General features: G+C 42.4%; 1 protein-coding gene and 2 non-coding genes across 4 annotated transcripts in view; all 3 read right to left on the bottom strand.

Moving 5' to 3' along the window:
- Nucleotides 1-18,569, bottom strand: part of kcnh6a (potassium voltage-gated channel, subfamily H (eag-related), member 6a) — a 31,160-nt gene that overhangs the window by 5,651 nt on the left and 6,940 nt on the right. For both annotated transcript variants that reach the window (XM_071466517.1, XM_071466510.1), the window contains exons 3-11: nucleotides 18,227-18,376; nucleotides 17,892-17,995; nucleotides 16,824-17,133; nucleotides 14,873-15,075; nucleotides 4,941-5,366; nucleotides 3,463-3,880; nucleotides 2,110-2,309; nucleotides 983-1,235; nucleotides 82-275 (exon numbers count right to left, since the gene is read on the bottom strand). In XM_071466517.1, the coding sequence (XP_071322618.1) occupies nucleotides 82-275; nucleotides 983-1,235; nucleotides 2,110-2,309; nucleotides 3,463-3,880; nucleotides 4,941-5,366; nucleotides 14,873-15,075; nucleotides 16,824-17,133; nucleotides 17,892-17,995; nucleotides 18,227-18,376 (2,258 nt within the window). The remainder of the gene's footprint in view (nucleotides 1-81; nucleotides 276-982; nucleotides 1,236-2,109; nucleotides 2,310-3,462; nucleotides 3,881-4,940; nucleotides 5,367-14,872; nucleotides 15,076-16,823; nucleotides 17,134-17,891; nucleotides 17,996-18,226; nucleotides 18,377-18,569) is intronic.
- Nucleotides 1,919-1,989, bottom strand: trnac-gca (transfer RNA cysteine (anticodon GCA)). The gene has a single exon. It is a non-coding gene; the product is annotated as a tRNA-Cys (tRNA).
- Nucleotides 18,429-18,500, bottom strand: trnac-gca (transfer RNA cysteine (anticodon GCA)). The gene has a single exon. It is a non-coding gene; the product is annotated as a tRNA-Cys (tRNA).

The following is an 18,569-nucleotide window of genomic DNA, read 5'->3' as shown; positions in this document are numbered from 1 at the left end:
TGACTAACACTGATTATGAGGATCACGATTGGGGTGGTGTTTGAGGTACAGTGTGTAACAGCGCCCTCTGGTGGCACTCACATCTCTTAGGGTGAACGTGATCTCCAGGTTGTGCCAGAACATGTCCGCAAAGTCGGGATACATGTCCAGCACCTCCAGCAGGTCGTCCCTCAGGATCTTGTGAAGGTCACAGTAGGTCAAAGCCCGGACGTCGGCGCTGGACTTCCCCGGTCTACCAAAGAGACTGATGGGTTCACCAAAGATGTCATTCTTTCCTACAGAAACCACGGGAAAAAAGAACGAGAATTATGGGAAATGGCTAAAAGTTAATCAATAGATGTTTGACCAAGGGAGTCAGCCACTGCAAGTTATAGCGAAAACAGTTTACCGACAACAATCTGATGGATGAATCTCATCCAAAACAAATGAAAAACAAAGCGCAGCAGCGACACTGATCCTCAGCAGCGCTGCACAGTAATGGTCCCCTCAAACAGCCGAAAAAAGAAATGACCTATGCAGCCTGGCTCCGAGTGCTGGCCCTATTGATGATCAATGCCACTGTGGAATGGAAGTGGAGCTGTGCCCAAACACCTCTGGCAACACAACACATTGAGAAGTGTGTACGTGTGTGTGTGTGTGTGTGTGTGTGTGTGGTGCAGATAAAGGGCAGTGTGAGTTGCAGCTGTGGGACAGAGATGAAGAGGGTGACAGAACAACCAGAGAGAAAAGGTTACAAAAGAAAAATCATAAAATGTCTCTTAATAGCTTCAGATTCACAAAGACAAAGATTTCCCTCCTTTTCTGGATTGTAAAGCTTTTCAGCTTTAGTCATTATTATAGATTTTTTTCCATAATCTATATGTTAATTAATCAAATAACTGTAATAGATAAATATATAGATATATATTCACTGATTTGCATCCAGAGAGGAACAACAGACAGAGTAAGCACAGCCTCCACCGTGGGTTGGACTGCAGCTCACCCAGTATGGCCACCACCACGTCGTCCCTCAGGATCTCTATGGAGCCTCTGGAAATGAAGTAGAGGGCGGTGAGAATGTCCCCACTGTGGACCAGAGTGTCCCCGGGCGGCGCGTGGGTGGTCTTGAATCGCATGGCTAAAGCCCGCAGGCAGCCTTTGTTGGCCCCTCGAAAGGCTTTGCAGTTCTGAAGCAGGCTGCGGTTCAGATGGAGGCAGATGTCGGCCTGCAGACACTCAGGGAAACCCTTCAGAACCTGCAGGGCAACAGAGGGCGGAAGGTCAGAGGAAATAATCCTCCACGCTATTCTTCCTTCATCGTGCACCTATTCGTCCTGTAGCTTTAAAGCCAAGTAATCTAAAAATAGAAAATGCCAAAAGAAACTGAAAGGTACATAAAAAAAGAACCTGAGGGCTGAGAGAATGAGAGCGATTTGTCAGATTGATTCAGGTGGGGCACAAACGACAGCGGCTCCAAGTGATTATCTATTCTCACATTGAATTGGCAGGCGCTAATGCTGCTCCCTGGCTGCGTCACGCTCCAGCGCTGTGAGCAGCCCAGGCCCAAGCAGCGATATGACGCACATCATCACTCAAAACTGGGTTTCCAACTGGAGCATCCTCCATGGACACATTCATTTATAGGTTTTAATCAAAGGAGGGCCCCAGGGTTGAACTGGGGCCACCCTGATCTTCAGTGATCTCAGCTCTGCTACCGAGCTTTAGCCGCCACTGCAGTCCACTGATGTTTTATTTGATCTTCAGACTGTGTGAATCTAAAAATCAGTGTCAGGGTGCAACTTCTATAATAAAATAGAGAAATTCATGCAGAAATTAAATGTGCATTGGAAGCTTTTCTCAGTATATGTTCTGCCTGCGTGGCTTGTAAAGTAGTTGGGATTATGTAAACAAAACATGCACATTAAACATCTGTTCAGAGAGGGGGCACGCAGAGTTGAACTGGGACCTCTTGATCTGCAGTCAAATGCTCTACCACTGAGCTACACCCCCACAAACAAACTGTACTTCTGTGTGAGATTTGAAAGTTGTTTGTGTGAAAGTACACAAGTAGTCTGAACTTCTATTTTCCAAAAATAGCCATTACTTACAACGACTGTCCTCGTGACTTACAGCGTTCATGTCGATGCCGTTGGTGTAGGACCAGGCGTGTTGGAAATACTCCTCCAGCCTCTGTCTCAGGCCTCCGGGGATCTGGTGGAACCGTATGAACTCTTTGACCCGCAGCATCTGGGTGTGGTAGCGAGCCGTGCCTGAGTACAGTCTCTGGATGATGGCCGACACATTACCGAAGATACTGGCATACATCAGAGCTGCACGGCACAGAGGACACAAACACTGCATGTTAGTGCTGCACCGGGAGCCAAGCGGTTCATACCATGTGAGCTTAACATTCCTGCTCTGAGTTTGCTGGATGGCTCACCCCTCGCTCTCTGCTCATGTTTCTGTGTTTCTCGTCTGTCTCTACACTGCTGTCAAATAAAGGTAAAATGCCTTGACGTATGTTTTTATTATACTATATGTTGGGAGGAACTGATGGCTAAATATTGGATGAGTTCAGGAAAAGATCCTCTTTCAGACACAATCTGTCACACTCGCTGTAGACTGATAATGTGTGAGGGCACATGGATGTTGATGTTATCGTCATCGTCACTGAACAAAACTGAATAAACGTCTCTTAAACCTGCCACTTTTTTAAAATGAATCTAACTGTATAATAAAGTTTTTATGGCTCCACACCAGCGACAGGCTGAGCAGGAGGTTTATTGTTTTCAGTTTGTCCGTCTGTCCCGTTCTTGTGGACATGATATCTCAGTAACACCTTGACTGAACTTTTTCAAATTTGGAGCAAATGTTCACTTGGAATCAAGATGAACTGATTAGATTTTGGTTGTCAAAGATCAAAGGTCAAGGTTACGGTGACCTCATAAAATGCAGTTTTGGCTTTGTGAATGCAATTCCTCTGTAACGCCTTGAGGTAAATTTTGTAAAGTTGTAAAGTTTGGTAAAAATGTTCATCTGGACTCAAGGACAAACTGATTAGATTTTGGTGGCTGAAGGTTCAAGGTCAAAGGTCAAGGTCACAGTGACCTCACAAAACACGATTTTGGCCTTATGAACACAATATATCGAGAACTCCTCAGGGAATCCCTCTAAATTTGGCACAAACGTTCACTTGGACTCAAGGACGAACTGATTAGACTTCGATGGTCAAAGGTCAAAGGTCGCAGTGACCTCACAAAACGTGGTTTTGGCCTTGTGAACATAATATCGCTGTTAATGCCAAGACTGAAGATTTGAATACCTCCATTAAATATTGGTCATTAGCTGTTCATCACAACGAGGATTAAAAGACGAAGTTCTCATTAAACTACACCTGCTTTAAAACTGAGGGTGTTTTATTTGCTCTAGAATGTGCTCAACCTGAAAGGACTCAGATTTCAGACTCACTCCCACTCTACTCACAGCCAATGAGCATGACACAGATGGAGAAGATCTTCTCGGGGTTGGTGTTGGGCGAGACGTTCCCGAAGCCCACACTGGTCAGGCTGCTGAAGGTGAAGTACAGAGCGGTAACGTACTTGTCTTTGATGGAGGGGCCCGAGGTTATGTCACTGTCATTGTACTGTTTACCAATCTGGTCCGCCAGGTTGTCCAGCCAGCCGATCTTCATGCCTCCGATGCGCGCAGAGCTGGTGCGCTCCACGTTGCCGATGGCGTACCAGATACAGGCCAGCCAGTGAGCGATGAGGGCGAAGGTGCACATGAGGAGGAAAAGCACAGCGGCTCCGTATTCTGAGTAACGGTCCAACTTCCTGGCCACTCGCACCAACCTCAGCAGTCTGGCTGTCTTCAGTAATCCAATCAGAGTGGTTGTCTGAGGCTGGTGGAGAAAGAGCAGGCATCAAACCAGTGACACTGTCTATTAATGCATTTAAATAATCAATGAAATGATGATATTATTAATGCAGGATATTATCAATCAAAATAAAAGCGGACCCGTCAGATTATTGGTCCATAAAGCAAAAACAAAACTCATTATTAAACTGGTTTGCAGACTCTTTTTGATCCTGTGTGTCTAATAAATAATTAATATTAAACTCTGCCTTGACAGTTTGTAATGAGTGACCTTTCCCCTTTTTGCACTGATGCTAATTAAAATGAGCTTTTGCACTAATGTAACACAACTGCTACACATCCAATGTGTAGTATAATTTCATACAGTTCGCTGAATGTGTTTTTTTTTTAAATGCTAATGTCACTTGTTGTTTGGGGAGGGGGGGCTGTTAGCTGACTCTCACAGCTCATTTCCCACCACCTGTAGAGCTAAATTTGTACATATTCTGTTTGTATACGTTTGTATATATTGTCTCAGTAAGCACTGTCTTTGCTACTCGCCATGTCATGTTAGCTAGCGAGAGCTGACGGGTTCAATTCAAATTTCCCTTTAAACTGTAGTTTGCTGGTTTCCAACAAGTTGCTTCTTTTCATTACACTCAAAATGTCCATTCAGCTCTAATAACATTGCATCAGTGTGTTTTCTACAGCCCTGATCTGCCCTGATGTGTCTCTGCAGCTTCCATCTTCAACACTAGACCCACAAGATGCAAGATTAAACTATTATTGGTTTGTTATGATTCAACAACTACATATCCCATCAGTCTAAGGCTGAGCAGGAGTGGAGGTATTGGTCCATTTTGATGCCCATATTCACATGTTGTAGCAGGAAATCCATAAGTGTTTATCTGGCTCAAGGAAACTTCAACGGAACTGAACCATCACTAATGTTATTTCTCATGTGCAACAACCAATTTTGTTCTTTGAACTTTTTTTATGTTGTTAAAAAAGTCTTTTTCACTTCGTCAGACAACACTGGGCGAAGTTAAATTAGTTTTTCAGTATTGTGAGGCTGCCGACATCCACTGCCTCGCCTTCCTCCTCACCTCCTCTGACCCCGAGCGGAATATGAGCAGGTCGAAGGGGATGGCCGCCACGATGTCGATGAGGAACCAGCCCTTGAAGTAGTGCTGGGCGATGCGTCCCGGGTGGCTGACCACCTCGTCGTTTTGGTTGACGTAGGTGGTCCTGAAGTTGATGAGGATGTCCACGATGAACATGACGTCCACCACCAGGTCCACCACGTTGAGCGGGTTGCAGGTGTAGCCGCAGGTTCTCCTCCGCTCGTCCTCCACCTCGTTGAGGAGGAAGGCGGCTGAGTATGGCGTGAAGATGGCGGTGTAGATGACCAGCAGCAGGATGACCCAGTCCCACACCGCTTTGAAGGGGCTGTAGTGAAGGATGGTCCATTTGTGGATGCGTGGGGCCTGGAGCTTGTACTCTGGCAGCACATCAGCACCGAGGGACAACACCTGAGGACGCAGGGAGGGGATGGAGAAGATGAATAATGAAGGAAGGACCGTAGGAACCATAAACACTGGAAGTTTCTTCACGAAGCCTAAAGCCGACTTCAAACAGGATAAAAAGGGGTTTGATGGAGGTTTGTCCATTCATTGATTTATCTGTTAGGAGATGGAAAATGGCACATTTCTTTCACTTTAACGAGGGAGAGCAGGCGACTAACATTATCTAAAAGAATAAAAAAAGCTGTTAAAGTTTTAGTAATTGGCCTGTAGATCAATAACTAATTATAATTACCATTTAAATATCATTAACTAAATATAGCTTCAGGTTTAATTTTTTAGGAGTTTAAATTTTTCAGCAGGTTTAATTCTTCAGATGAGGTTTAATATTCATGACCTGCTCCGCAATTCACCCTCCACTTTCACTTAGTGTGTAAATTGTTTTATATCACTGACGACATCACTTGTTGCTATTTTGTGTAAAACAAAACAGGAAAAACTGAGTAGAGCAGCTATAATTTTCTCATACCTGAAATCATAGTTTACTGTGAAAAAAGGACAGTGTCACGGGGACGTTTGTTGATGTTGACGCTACACTTATTGCAGCTGCTTCAGAATAAAAGCCTTCCAATAAAAAATGTTTTGAGCAGCAGAAAACAGGAAATGTTAACTTAACGTCTTATTGTGTTGGTTTGGCAGCTGGAACAGATCAGAGCAGACACCAGACCACGTCGCCAACTTTGTCAGTAAAGCGTCACATGTGAACAATTCCCTTTTTGTGCAAAGATACAAAAACCAGGTGCAGAAACGTTGTTCTATCACTTATATATACACTTATATAATATCCTGATTAACTCCAGATTAAAATAGCTGTTAATTTGAGCAGGGAAAATGTTAATGCATAAATTAGCAGCTGCAGTTCACACTAAGCACCTTCACACCGTGCACTATATGTCAGAGCTAATCAGGCTTTCATTTATAACATGCTGCGCCTAGAGGTAAGTAACAACCTCTGCAAGAAAAAAAGATTCTCACCAAGTTTGGCAGAAGAAAATGTCGCAACCCTTTAACAACAACAACAACAACAACATGTCCAAACTCACTCTGTTTCTCAATATGCTGAATTCCAGCAAAAACAACAGAGCAACATGCAAATGTCCAGGCAGAAAAGAGATGAGTATTAATGTCCCACTGACCGGAACGACAATAAGAGCCTCTGCGTCCAGGTTCTTATCCTGCTGACCACAGCAGCAGAGCAGGAGGCTCCTCCAAACCCTCTGCAGCTCTACCTGCCTGCTGTGCAGCCGCCATCTCCTCTCCTGCATCACCTTCCTGCAGAAAAACCTCAAACTCAGCTCCAACAATGGTCCCCGTGCAGCTCTGCCCTCTGTCTACAGGCACTTTGTTCTTTGTTAAAGAGCCAACTGCAGCCTCACCTGCCTCTGCCTCACCATGTGATCCCCATTGAATCTAGACCATACGACCCCAGCTGCCAGTGTTTGGTCAATTGTGGACCAGAATAAGTGCTGTCATTGATCACGCGCCACGCAGGAGCGGTTTTAGTTCATCCTTGTTAATTACAAGCTCGATGTGGCTAATTTAACAGTGATTGCTCTCTTCTAAAAGACAGCATTTTTTCTCATGCCCCATTGCTGTCATCCACATCTTCACTAGAAAATTAGCCTATGTAAAAAAAAAAAAAAAAAAAAAAAAAAAAAAAAAATGCTCTCAGTGCATTCAAAAGTCCTCCAGTAGTTAGACCCTCATTTGCATTTCAGTTTGCATAATCGTGGTCACAGTCAGCACGACAAAAGAAGCTGGACCTGTGTGACAGGTAGCTGCAGTGGATCTGCACAAGTAAAGTCCAGCATGTTACTGAGCATTTAGACTGTAGTTCTTTGATGAACCCCTACCCCCACGAACAAAAATACTTCTTCTTTCCACTTTCCCAGCTAAGATGAAAGCAGTGGACAGAAATAGGCAAAGTAAACTGCTTCTTAAGGAAAAAGTACTACATTTAAAAAAGCTACTAAATGTGAACTTCACCATATTTGGTTAAAAAAGAAAGAAAGAAAGACAGAAAGAGAACAGAGGGAAAGATCTTCACTAGGAAGAACCCAGGCTTGCATTCAATGCCCCTCAATGACGGGCGGATGTTGGCGTCTGCTCTTGCTCCACAAATCTGTTTTTATGACCAATAGACGGTGAACAGTGTTTGGAAACAGGGTTAAGGTGGAAAACCGCGCAAGATTTATTGAATCCCTCCAACACAACAACCCGCAGCTCTTTCACGTATCAGCCGCTGACCATCGCAGCTGAACAGATGCAAAAAGACAACACAGTAATGAGAATGTAAACACATGAGCGAAGTTCACTCATCCAAAAAATTTTAAGGTATTGACGCTGTTCACGGCTCTGTTTCATAATGAGCAACTGCCACCACTGGTTTGCACGCAACAGCTCTCCGTCGCTACTCTGGCTTCATCATGATGAAAGGAAGAGTTCGCTGTTTGTACATTTTCATATTTAATAGATTCAAGAGGTGTGAAGAAGCTTAAAGACGGAACAGCTTATAAATCATGACAGAAAGTGTGAGATACATAAATCTGATGTGGTGAGCTGCTTCCAGGGCATTAGGAGTTATTATGTAAATAATCACACAATCATGAAAACAGACAAGATTATGAATCATCTGCTAGAAAAAAATCTTTTTAAAAAAGTCACGATGCAAAGTGCAAAATCTTTTATAAACGTCTTGTGTCTTTTAGGTGTCTTTGATTTTCCCTGTATATTCATATACAGCCACAGACGACTGAAGTCAACACAGCAATAAACTTTTCAGTCTAAACATGAGCACAACATCTGTTTTTATACTTAAAACACCGTCAGTGAAACTAAAACATGAACAACTCAAAAGCAAAGCGACATGAAAGCAAAATCGGCTGCACAAAGTTTGGAGCAAGCGTCCGCAAACATGAGCTTTACCTGGGTAAAGCTGATGTTGCTCACCTGTGGAGCTGCAGCAAGTAAACAGGACGGGTGAGGAGGAGGAGGAGGATGAAGACAGACGGGATGAAGAAGTAAAAGGACAGAGGACGACGGACGACAGACAAACAGGGAGCTGAAGAGTTTGAAGAGGACACAGGAGGATGTGGGAGACACATTAAGACTGAAACACTCACAGGCTGAAGTTTCTGCTTGAAGCTCATGCTGAAGCGCGCCAGAGGGTAAACAACAGGAGACGACGAAGACGAAGAGAGAGCGAGAGAGAGAGAGGGAGAAGGCAACCTCTGTCCGTCCGTCTGTATCTCCCTCCCTCCTGCTCCCTCGCTCTTCCTCCCTGCCTGTAGCCCAGCCCTCACTGCGGGATCCTCTTTCAAACACAGGAAAAAATGATCCGCAGGCTGTATGAATGACGCCCCCACCCCCACCCCACCCCACCCCACCTCCACCGGTACTCAACAAGCTACAACTCTGCTGAAAGTCAGAGCGGGTCCCACTTCACCCTCTTCATGCAGCACAGGATTAATTCATTGAGATTTAAGATGCTCTGACCTCTAAGAGAAAGAAAAATATTTATCCTGGTATCTTGGTGACTATAGCAGCCGCCTGATTTATACTCAGCTGTAACAAAACAAGTATCTAAATATTCTAATATGTTTAACCTGCATCAAGTCCTTTTCTTTTGTCTTAATTATTCTCTCTGAGTCTGTACATTATTGCATAAATGTGACTTAAACAGGTCTATTTAAATTCATATGATGCTGTTTCTGAACTCATGTGAGTCATTATGGGTGTTAATCTCAAACACATTTCCAACATGCTGTACTTTTTTGACAAACTTTTAATATTTCATTTTAATATAATAATATTTTAGTACGATCACACATGTTTTCTATTTTTCTAAACTGGTGGTTTGTTGTTTTTTGCTTTTTTTTTAAATTATTTTTTCAGGCTTTTTAGGCCTTTATAGGTACAGTGAGCGAGAGACAGGACAGCTGGGGAGACAGAGAGAGGGGGGATGACATGCAGCAGTTCAGACTAAGCCCTAATGGTCCGCGCTCTGCCAGGTGAGCCACCGAGGCGCTCCTGGGTCGTTTTTACTTTTTTTTCCAATAGACTTCACAGAAATCAGACACAACCTCACATCCACCCCATGGAGAAATAAACATTGTACTGTTTTATTGTGTGAGAGAAGAGTCAGAGAATATAGAATAATATTATTTTGATGGACTTGTACTGAACACACCTGTAGTTGTTTCAAACAATTACAGATTTTTTTTGGAGGGACGGCTGCTGTAGAATAAAGTCTTTCATCTCTAATGAGCATGTTATAGGTCTGAATATGAACCTGTTTAAAACAAACACTTCGAACGTGCAAACACAGTGGAAGTGAACAAAAATGCTGAAACATGTAAAAGCTAAATTCATTCAGTGTAAACTACATCCAGATCTCTCTACTTTCTCCTGTTGTAAACTCACTCAAAGCCAGGGGGCACCACATAAACACACTTCTGCTATCCAAAACACACACACACATACACACACGCACACACACACACACACACACACACACTAGGAGTTACAGTGTGCTTTTCTACAATTATCTGTCTTTTACAAGCTGCAGCCTGGTCAATCACACTGTGTGCTTCATGTTATGCAGACAAATCAATATGAACAACGATCAATGACAACCTTCATTTCCCTTTTTGTAAGGTGCCAATCGAAATCCAATTACAAAGGCGGGATAGCGAAAATTTTATTGTATAACGGAGCACAACCAAAAGAAAAGGCGACATATGCTTCGAGATGTAAGTTAACAACAGGATCGTTTCTCTAGACAACTTCCTCTTGGTGCGTTGATCGATCAGCTGCTCCAACACGGAACGACTGACCTGAAACCTGACCTGTGGGGGCTGACGTTCCCCTGCGACCCCACGACTCTGACACTGCTGTGAGTCAATCCAAGCTGCTTTAACAAGACAACAGCTAAAACTGGCGACAGTACGAAGACGGCTGCGGGGCGGGGCGGGCCGGGGCGGGGTGGGGTGGGGTTGTGGGGGGCTGTGATTTTGAGGGCAGTGACAGATGCACAGAGAGCATGCCCTCCACTTCCATTAGCTCCAGAGGCCAAGGTCACAGGCAGCGTCAAGCCAACGAGTGCCGCTCGATAGCCTCACGGCTGCCGCCCTTTTCACTCGCTTTCATAACTGCATCTCACCAGAACCCCGGTGCACTCCCACAGACAGTCTGTGGTCCCCACACACACCGACACAAGCTCCATATGCATCCTCACACACTCAGCTGAGCCCCCCCCCAGGTCTGTGCTGCCTAGCTACCATCTATACTGACATCACATACAGCAGATACAACAATACCTCAGGCTGCTATAACTAACACACAATAATACCAAAAACATCTTAAATAATTATTAAATAACTATATTTATTTAATCTAATCAGTTAATAAAAGTTAAATTTTTCTGTTTGCAATAAAAAAAAGTAAATGCACAAGCAGATACAACCACCACAACAAAAAGTTAAAGGACCCCCTCCTCCCCAAATCTAAACTGTCTTTTGCTTACTGTCACTCCACTTGGATGTTTGAGCTTCACTGGGAATAATTATACATTTGTAAAGTTTGACACTAGAAGGCTTACATCTGAGTTTAAGACGTGTATGAGCTGGATTTTGTGACATCACAACTAATTTGGTCCAATACATAACTTGCACATACAGTATGTGATGTGGAAACCTGAATCCTCCTGTGCTCGTACGCTGAGAATCGACTTTACAGTGAAGTAGGAGACATCTTGTGTCCAGTAGATACAATTTAAAGGGTTTTTAAAAAGGTAGTTGAACTTTTTCTGTGGAAAATCAAATTGTTATTCAATTCAGAGTATTTTATAATTCTGGACTGGAGGGGACCTTTAAACTGCATCCTGTAAAAATCATACAGTACAGTGTCTGACTGGTGCATCCTTAAATGCAATGCAGAAACACAAAACTATGACCTACATCCACTCTATCCATGACACATCACACTGAAATAAAAACCAATACTCTATCTAGGATTGTGCTTTCCATCAAACTAGACAAGATATCTGCAAACGTAGATGAACCCAATTGTTTGAACCTATTTGAAGCAGCTTCTAGAGCCAAGAAACAAATAAAAAAAATAAGGGAAATTCATAAGTTTTCAACATTTAGTTCACTTTTATCATAAAAAAACAACCATAGAAACAAGTGGATTCGCACTGGAGACAAGTGAAAATATCTCAGCCTTTTGTGTTTACTAAAAACAAGATTTAAAGACTCAACACTGGACTAAACTGATTTTAAGAGGAAGACGTCCTGAGGAAGATCGTGTGTGGTCTGTCAACAGGGGACATATCAGAGACAGATAGCTGTTAGTCAAACCCTGCAGACAAACACTCCACTGCAACACTAACACACAGGAACGCTCACTTTCTTCCCAAATGCATGACGTCAGCAGAGGCAAGATAACAAGATCACTTTCAGGAGGCCTTCTGTTCCTGGACCAGTGAAGCCAGGCTGTCGATACCACTCTCCCTCCTGGTGCGAACAAGTGAGATCTCACCACCACCACCAAGATAACAGCACTCAGTCCCACAGCAGCCACGTCAGGTCGAGTACTGGGCTGAAAACGTGGAGACCCATTTATAACCAACAGGTGTCAAGACTGACTGAAATTTGAAACTAGACAGTCCAACTATCATTGGAAAAAATATTAAATATAACAACTAGGGCTGTCAAAATCAACGTGTTAATCGTTGCGATTAATTTCAGAATAAAATAAATTAACGCAATTAATGCCACCGCAATTTTGTTTACTTCGTGCGTGGGCGCTGACCTATGACCCGCAAGCCGTGACACTCGTCCCAGCAGCCAGGGATGAGCAAAGCTGAATTTAGTTTTCACAGGAGCAATTCGTCATCACAATATCACCTTAATGCAAAACATCCAATGGAAACCTGGTTATTTTTTGTTTCTATGGACACTTTCTGAGGCACAACATAGATATTTTTTGTTGTTAACAAATTTTTATGGTGATTATCTAAATTGAGCCTTGATTTGAAATCAAGTTGCACTTTATGAGCCTTTGTTTTCTCTTTGAAACTACATAATTCTGTGTAGCTTTGTGTTAAGATGCTATTAACACAACAGTGGTGTTTGAAATATACACCCTTTGCGATTACTCATTAATTTGATGATTTATTTTACATTTAAATATGCCCTAGAAGAAGCTTTAGTCTTTAGAGGAAAAATAAAATTTTAATTGCGATTAATCGATTGACAGCCCTATAAAGAGCATGTTGGGGGATGATGAAAATATATTATATGCTACATTTGGGAACCAAGAACCAAGAAATACAAGGGAATTTACATTTGCTTCTACACCACAGTGCTCAAGGAGTTCCTCAAGGAATCGGGTCCCCTGGTTTTTCTGGATTATTTTTCTGAGTAAAACCTGGACCAAGTCTTTTTTTTTAATTCACTTCATGTTCCAAATATGAAGGGCTTCAATCCAGATATTCACTCAACCTCCTTCATGTCAGAATGAAGTAACAAACTAACAAACAGCCAAGCAAACAGACAAACTGGCCTGAAAACACAACCTCTCTGGCTCAGGCTGGTTGGAAACAGAGTCATCAGACTCTGTGGAAGCCCCACAGATAAACTGGGTTAATGTGATGCACTGAGGGAGCCCCACAGTGATTGACTGCCAGCTCTGTCCTGGACCCAACAGCCCATTCCAGTGTTTCTGTGTTTGTTTAGATCTGCAAAGTGAATATGTTTCTTCAGTCCAGTAAAATACTGTTACAGTAGATACGATGTTGAGTTGCTCCTTTATTATAGAGTATTACATGTGTATATACAAGTAAATATTGTGGTTAGTTTAGAGTTCAGAGTTATTTTACAGATTCAGATTTAATATTCAATTTAAAATATGTAAAATCTTGAAAAAGAAAACTGCTGACATTAGGCATTATAAAAAAGGTCTTCAGAGGATTTTCCCATAATGCAGAGGGGCATGTAATGCTTCAGTTGAAAAGCAGGAAAAATCTCAAATCTTCTCTTCATTATTTCATTATCTCCAATTTTCAGAATCTGAATTTGGAACTGGGACCATTTTTCACAACACTCTTAATATCTGAGAACATTTTGATGGTAATTTCATTTTACTTTCACATACTGCTTAATTACGCTTAGTCACGTCAAGAAACTTTACTTGCACTGCAGTATTTTTCCATCGTGGGTCTCCCATTGTTGTGTGTGTGATGATGTTGTGCCAGCATGTGAACAGAGACACTGTGGTGAGACGACAGGCGGAGGACGGGTGTGTTCTGTCGCTGGTCCCAAAGATGTCGCACCTGAGGTGAGACTATTCTCTCACACCTTCACCCAGTGACCACAGATGTCTTTTAGTGTCTTCATTGAGCCAGAAGCCAACAACATTTGCTTTGTCTGAACTGTCTGTGTACAGAGACAAAGATGTGAAACGATGTCTGACAGACTGAACGTCTCAAACAGGACGGCAGCGGCGGGAACGTGGCGTGATCCAACAGCCAGCAGAAACATTAATCCCATCCATCCTTTACAAAACCAATAAACCGCATCATCTTTAAAGAAGCAAAATATAAATACAACAGAACTGAGATCATTTTGACAAATAATTTCCAAGAAAGGGAATCGATGAATATGGTTCCTTTCTTACAATAAAAGAAACTGAACTGAGAACAAGCAAAATGATCTCAAGTCTCCTTTTAAGAAACATAATTCTTGTAGGTAAGAGGCTATTTGTAAGTTTTCTTTGCTGCAGAACGTGATTTCTTTCCCGGAGGAGGTGGTGGTGACGGCCGCTCGACAACAGCTTCGGCTATTGTTGCATTTACAAGACAAGAGGTTATAATACGTCCTCTGAGCAGCGCTTCGTCTGTAGGGCAGGTTGGAGGCTGCAGTGAGTCGCTATCAGAAAGTGACGAGACAGTGGCTAGCTGGTTAGCATGCTAACTTCAGTAGAGGAAAAGACATGATAGAGACAGGAGTTAACATTGGTGTTAATTTCCACCTCTGGAGACAGATGTTGGTGAGTAAAGGAATAAAGTTTGATGCTGAACTCTAAACATTTCTTCTAGACTGGTGATTAAACAGCTGTTAATGCTAATATTAGCTAAGCAGCAATAGCAAAACGTACAAATTGCTCCTTTAATGTGGATTCAAATTACTTTTCTCTCAGTGTACTCCATCACTGCTGGTGATTCTATGGGTGCAGGCCCATCAGTCACAGCAGGATAACAGAAACCCTGAGCATTTCTGATTACAATCACTCAGGCATTCACTCAAGTTACAGGAAAGTGTTCATTCAATTTTCAAAGATAAGAAAGTTCTTCTGTTTAAAAAAACAGAAAAAGCTGTGAGCAATCAACAACAAAGAAAACCAGATGTAGGACCCAAGCAGCGGTGAACGATTCGTCATCTCTCTTCTCTTACCTGTGTGACCTGAGTGACCTTCTCTGTGACGTTCTGGGTGCGATCTTTTATCTTGCTGGGCGCGATGATTTCAATCTCTGTGGGCGAAGGAGGTCTCATCCGATCGGAGCTGAAGGTGAGGGTAACCTGAGGGATGCGGCCGATGGTCCTGTGTCTCATCAGATCCGAGTCCGACGTGGAGTTCAGAGCGCTGGGCTTCAAGTCTGCAGCGGAGAGCGGCAACGTCAACGATTAAGATTAAAAGTAGAGAGATCGGGGAAAATGATGAGTGGCAGTGTGATGTGAAACAAAAGAAACAGAATAAATAATCATTATTAAATAATCATTATAATAAAAATAAATAATGATAATATGATTTTTTTAGATAGTTTCCTATCAGTGCAGATCATAGTGTCCAGGCTTGAGGCTCAAATCATGACCAGATTTTAAAACAAATATGAACTACAGTTAAAAATCATTCAGTCGCTGTTTCGACAGGACAGACTTCATTTCCCCTCAGCCTCAGAGACACAGATGCAAATACAAATATGGGGAAGATGAAAGAAAATGTGGCAGACAGGGTGAGAGACCAGAGCATGATTGGAACCTGTATCCTGTGTAAAAAAAATACAGTTTCCTCACAAAATATTTCCCCAGAGAGAGGAAGAGAAGGGGAGGACAGATGTGCAATGATGAGCAATTTTAACACAACCACACACACACACACACACACACACACACTGACAGAGGGATTGATTAGTGTGTCTGTGCTGAAACAACCATGAGGCGGCTGCACGTGCTCAGAGTGAAGCTCTGTGTGTTATGAATGTCAGAGAAAAGATGTGCGACCTGTCTCTGTCTGTCTGACACAACAGTTCAGATTCTCTCAGTGAGGCCTGATGGGAAATCTTTGTTCTGAGTTTTGTAAAGTTTTGACTTGACATGTTTTCAGTCCTGCAAGAAATATTTCACCCTGACCCTGTGAAATACTCGTTTTGATTGGCTAACAAGTGTCCGTCAAGCTCATGTTCATTAAACTGCAGGTAACCAAAGCTAAAATACTGATGTTTCATGTCATGTAATTAAAATAAATTATAAATTAACCAATTTATCACAAAGAACCTATTACAAATGATAATTCTATTTCTCTTGGTAAGTAGTTATGATATAATGATAATAATAATATAATAATGGAATAATGGTGGAGAAAATTTTTTCACTCCTGTTAAATATTTGCAAATCTTAGTGAAAATGATCAGTTTTCAAACCAGTGATGAACCACAACACAATGATGATGTGTGTACATGTAATTTTCTGTTGTGTCAGTGAAGACACCTCTCGTAAACCCGCTGCTTCCTGCCTTAAAGCACGTTACCACCTGTTTATGTGTAGTTGTTGTTCATTCAGAGGAAGTAAACCATTCAGTTAAAAATATGTGATACGTTCTGTATTATTTGCAAGATTAAAAGTATGAGAGAATGTAATGTTTGTGTTCACAGTAATTAAACAATTGTCTTTGCATGTGGCACCTGTAATATTAAACTGTTTACTCCTCATGAGGCAATAACTCAGTATTATCAGTTGTTTACTCTTGTAATCATATTACATCAACATTATCTCATACTGAGATCTGAGCCCTGCACTCATGTCACAGCTTCAGATGTGTTTTGAAAAATATAAATGTCAAGATAATAGTATCATGAAATTAGCTTATTTTTAATTATCTGAGACGTATGCATGTGAAATTATTTAATCAAACCAACCCAAACATGTGGTGTAATTATTTATATTCCTGTCAGTCAAGTTCTGGGTAAAATAAAACACTTTATATTTCACTGATATGATGAAAATGTGTATTGTGAATATCTTTTAGTTTCTTGGAGAGACAAATACAGCCATGATAACCTTATATTAATATTAATAATTCCATATTAAAACACAAATGCTCCCATTGTGCCACTCAGACACTCACTGCTGTTGGCGCGGGGGTCTCCAGGTCGACTGTTCCACTCGGCCCTCATGCCATCGATGTCGTCCAGCGATGAGGCACGTCGGAGGCTGCGGACACTGTCCCGGGAACAGCTCCGAGGTAAAGCCCCCCGGGGGAAGGCGATCCCAGGGTCCAGCCGCTCCGTCAGCAGGGAGCGTCGCTTGGTGGACAACTGGACTGCAGGAGAGGGAGGATCCAGGTCCTGCTCTATCAGAGCCTCGGTCTCAGACTGCATGCAGCTCTCCTTGGACGGGATCCGAAATTCTTTCAGAGGGACCTCCTCGCTGTTCGGCTGTCAACAACAGAGCAAAAATCCCCAAACAATCACATGTAAAAGCATTTTTCTGGAAAAATGTGTCTGTTATGTTTCATTCATTTAAACCAGGTGTTTATGGTTGTCTCAAGATGCAAAGCACAATATTTCATAAAATAAATACAGAAAAAAATACAGAAATGTTCCTGTTTTACAGATTTTTTTTCTGAAATTGTTCATACTCATCTACAGAAAATACAAAGTAAGTCTGCAGCAGAGAGGAATGTCTAATCCCTGCCAGAGAATTTCAACCCAGTACTGTTCCGGTGTGGATAGGTATGGATACTTTCAGGAAACTGTTTCACACGAGCTGTCATTTATCAAAACACAAGAGACGTCTAAACAGAAGTGATGGTAGATTTTTTCCCTCCTTCTTCCCTTTAGTGTCTTTTGGGTAAAGCGAACGGTCCTTTAAATTAAAACAAATCTCTCAGTGTTGCGCACATTTAAATTCCAGAACAGCCTACACCAGAAGAGTTTGTTTCGAGTTAATTTGAGTGCAGAATGTTTTTTTGGTTTTGTGCTCTTCATGCATGTGTAAAGAAAGGTTAAGTTCCAGTGTAGAGGCAGTAGATGCATAATCTTTTGATTCAGTCGATGCAAAGGCCGGGTTTTACATTACCACTGTACCCCTGTTACATCAGTGTGCACTGCTGCAAAGTGTAAGGCATGCAAACACGCAAGAATACTGCAACGCGCGCACGTGTTTGTGTGTGAGTGTGTGTTGACCACCTCACCTGCAGGTAGTCCACCACAACTCCTTCAAACTGATCTTTAGAAAGTGAAGGTCGTCGCATGGACCGCAGCACTGGCAGCCTCATCTTCAGCCTGCGATTCTGACCTGAGGGAGAGACTCTGCGTTCAGCTCAGCTGTTCACAAAACTCCTGCTTAATCTGCAACACGTCGTGTTCATATGTGATTATTTTACTTTACTGTTGGTATTATTTATTTTTTTTACTGGTTCAGACATGTGCATGTATCTGGATTAGTTGAAAAAATGTCAACACTGAGCCCGATGGCGACACGTGACACAAATCAATTAATGTTTTGTAATTAATGCAAAGACTTTACAGTAAATCCATCCTTGGGTTACTCGCTGCCTCAGGCTTGATTTCTTCAGCGAAGGATCAATCAACTCCTGAAAGTCGAGGATGAACATGATGACGACACCCTCCTCGTTTTTCACAGGGACAACATCCACCAGGCAGGGTCTGCAGGTCCCTTTAGGCACAGAGAGAGAGAGAGAGAGCGAGCACGTCATCAATAGATAAAGAGGGGGCACCCGGATTTGAACCGGGGACCTCTTGATCTGCAGTCAAATGCTCTACCACTGAGCTATACCCCCACACACCAACTGGGTCACTGCAATCTGATCTACTTTGTGGGGTCATGTTATTAAGGGAGGGAGGAGCCC

Source organism: Trachinotus anak, unplaced genomic scaffold (genome assembly GCF_046630095.1).
Source record: "Trachinotus anak isolate AG129_WGS33_773 ecotype Australia unplaced genomic scaffold, CSIRO_AGI_Tana_v1 ptg000003l, whole genome shotgun sequence".
Lineage (NCBI taxonomy): Eukaryota > Metazoa > Chordata > Actinopteri > Carangiformes > Carangidae > Trachinotus > Trachinotus anak.
Note: the sequence above shows the minus strand (reverse complement) of the source record. Positions and strands in the feature narration are given on the sequence as shown.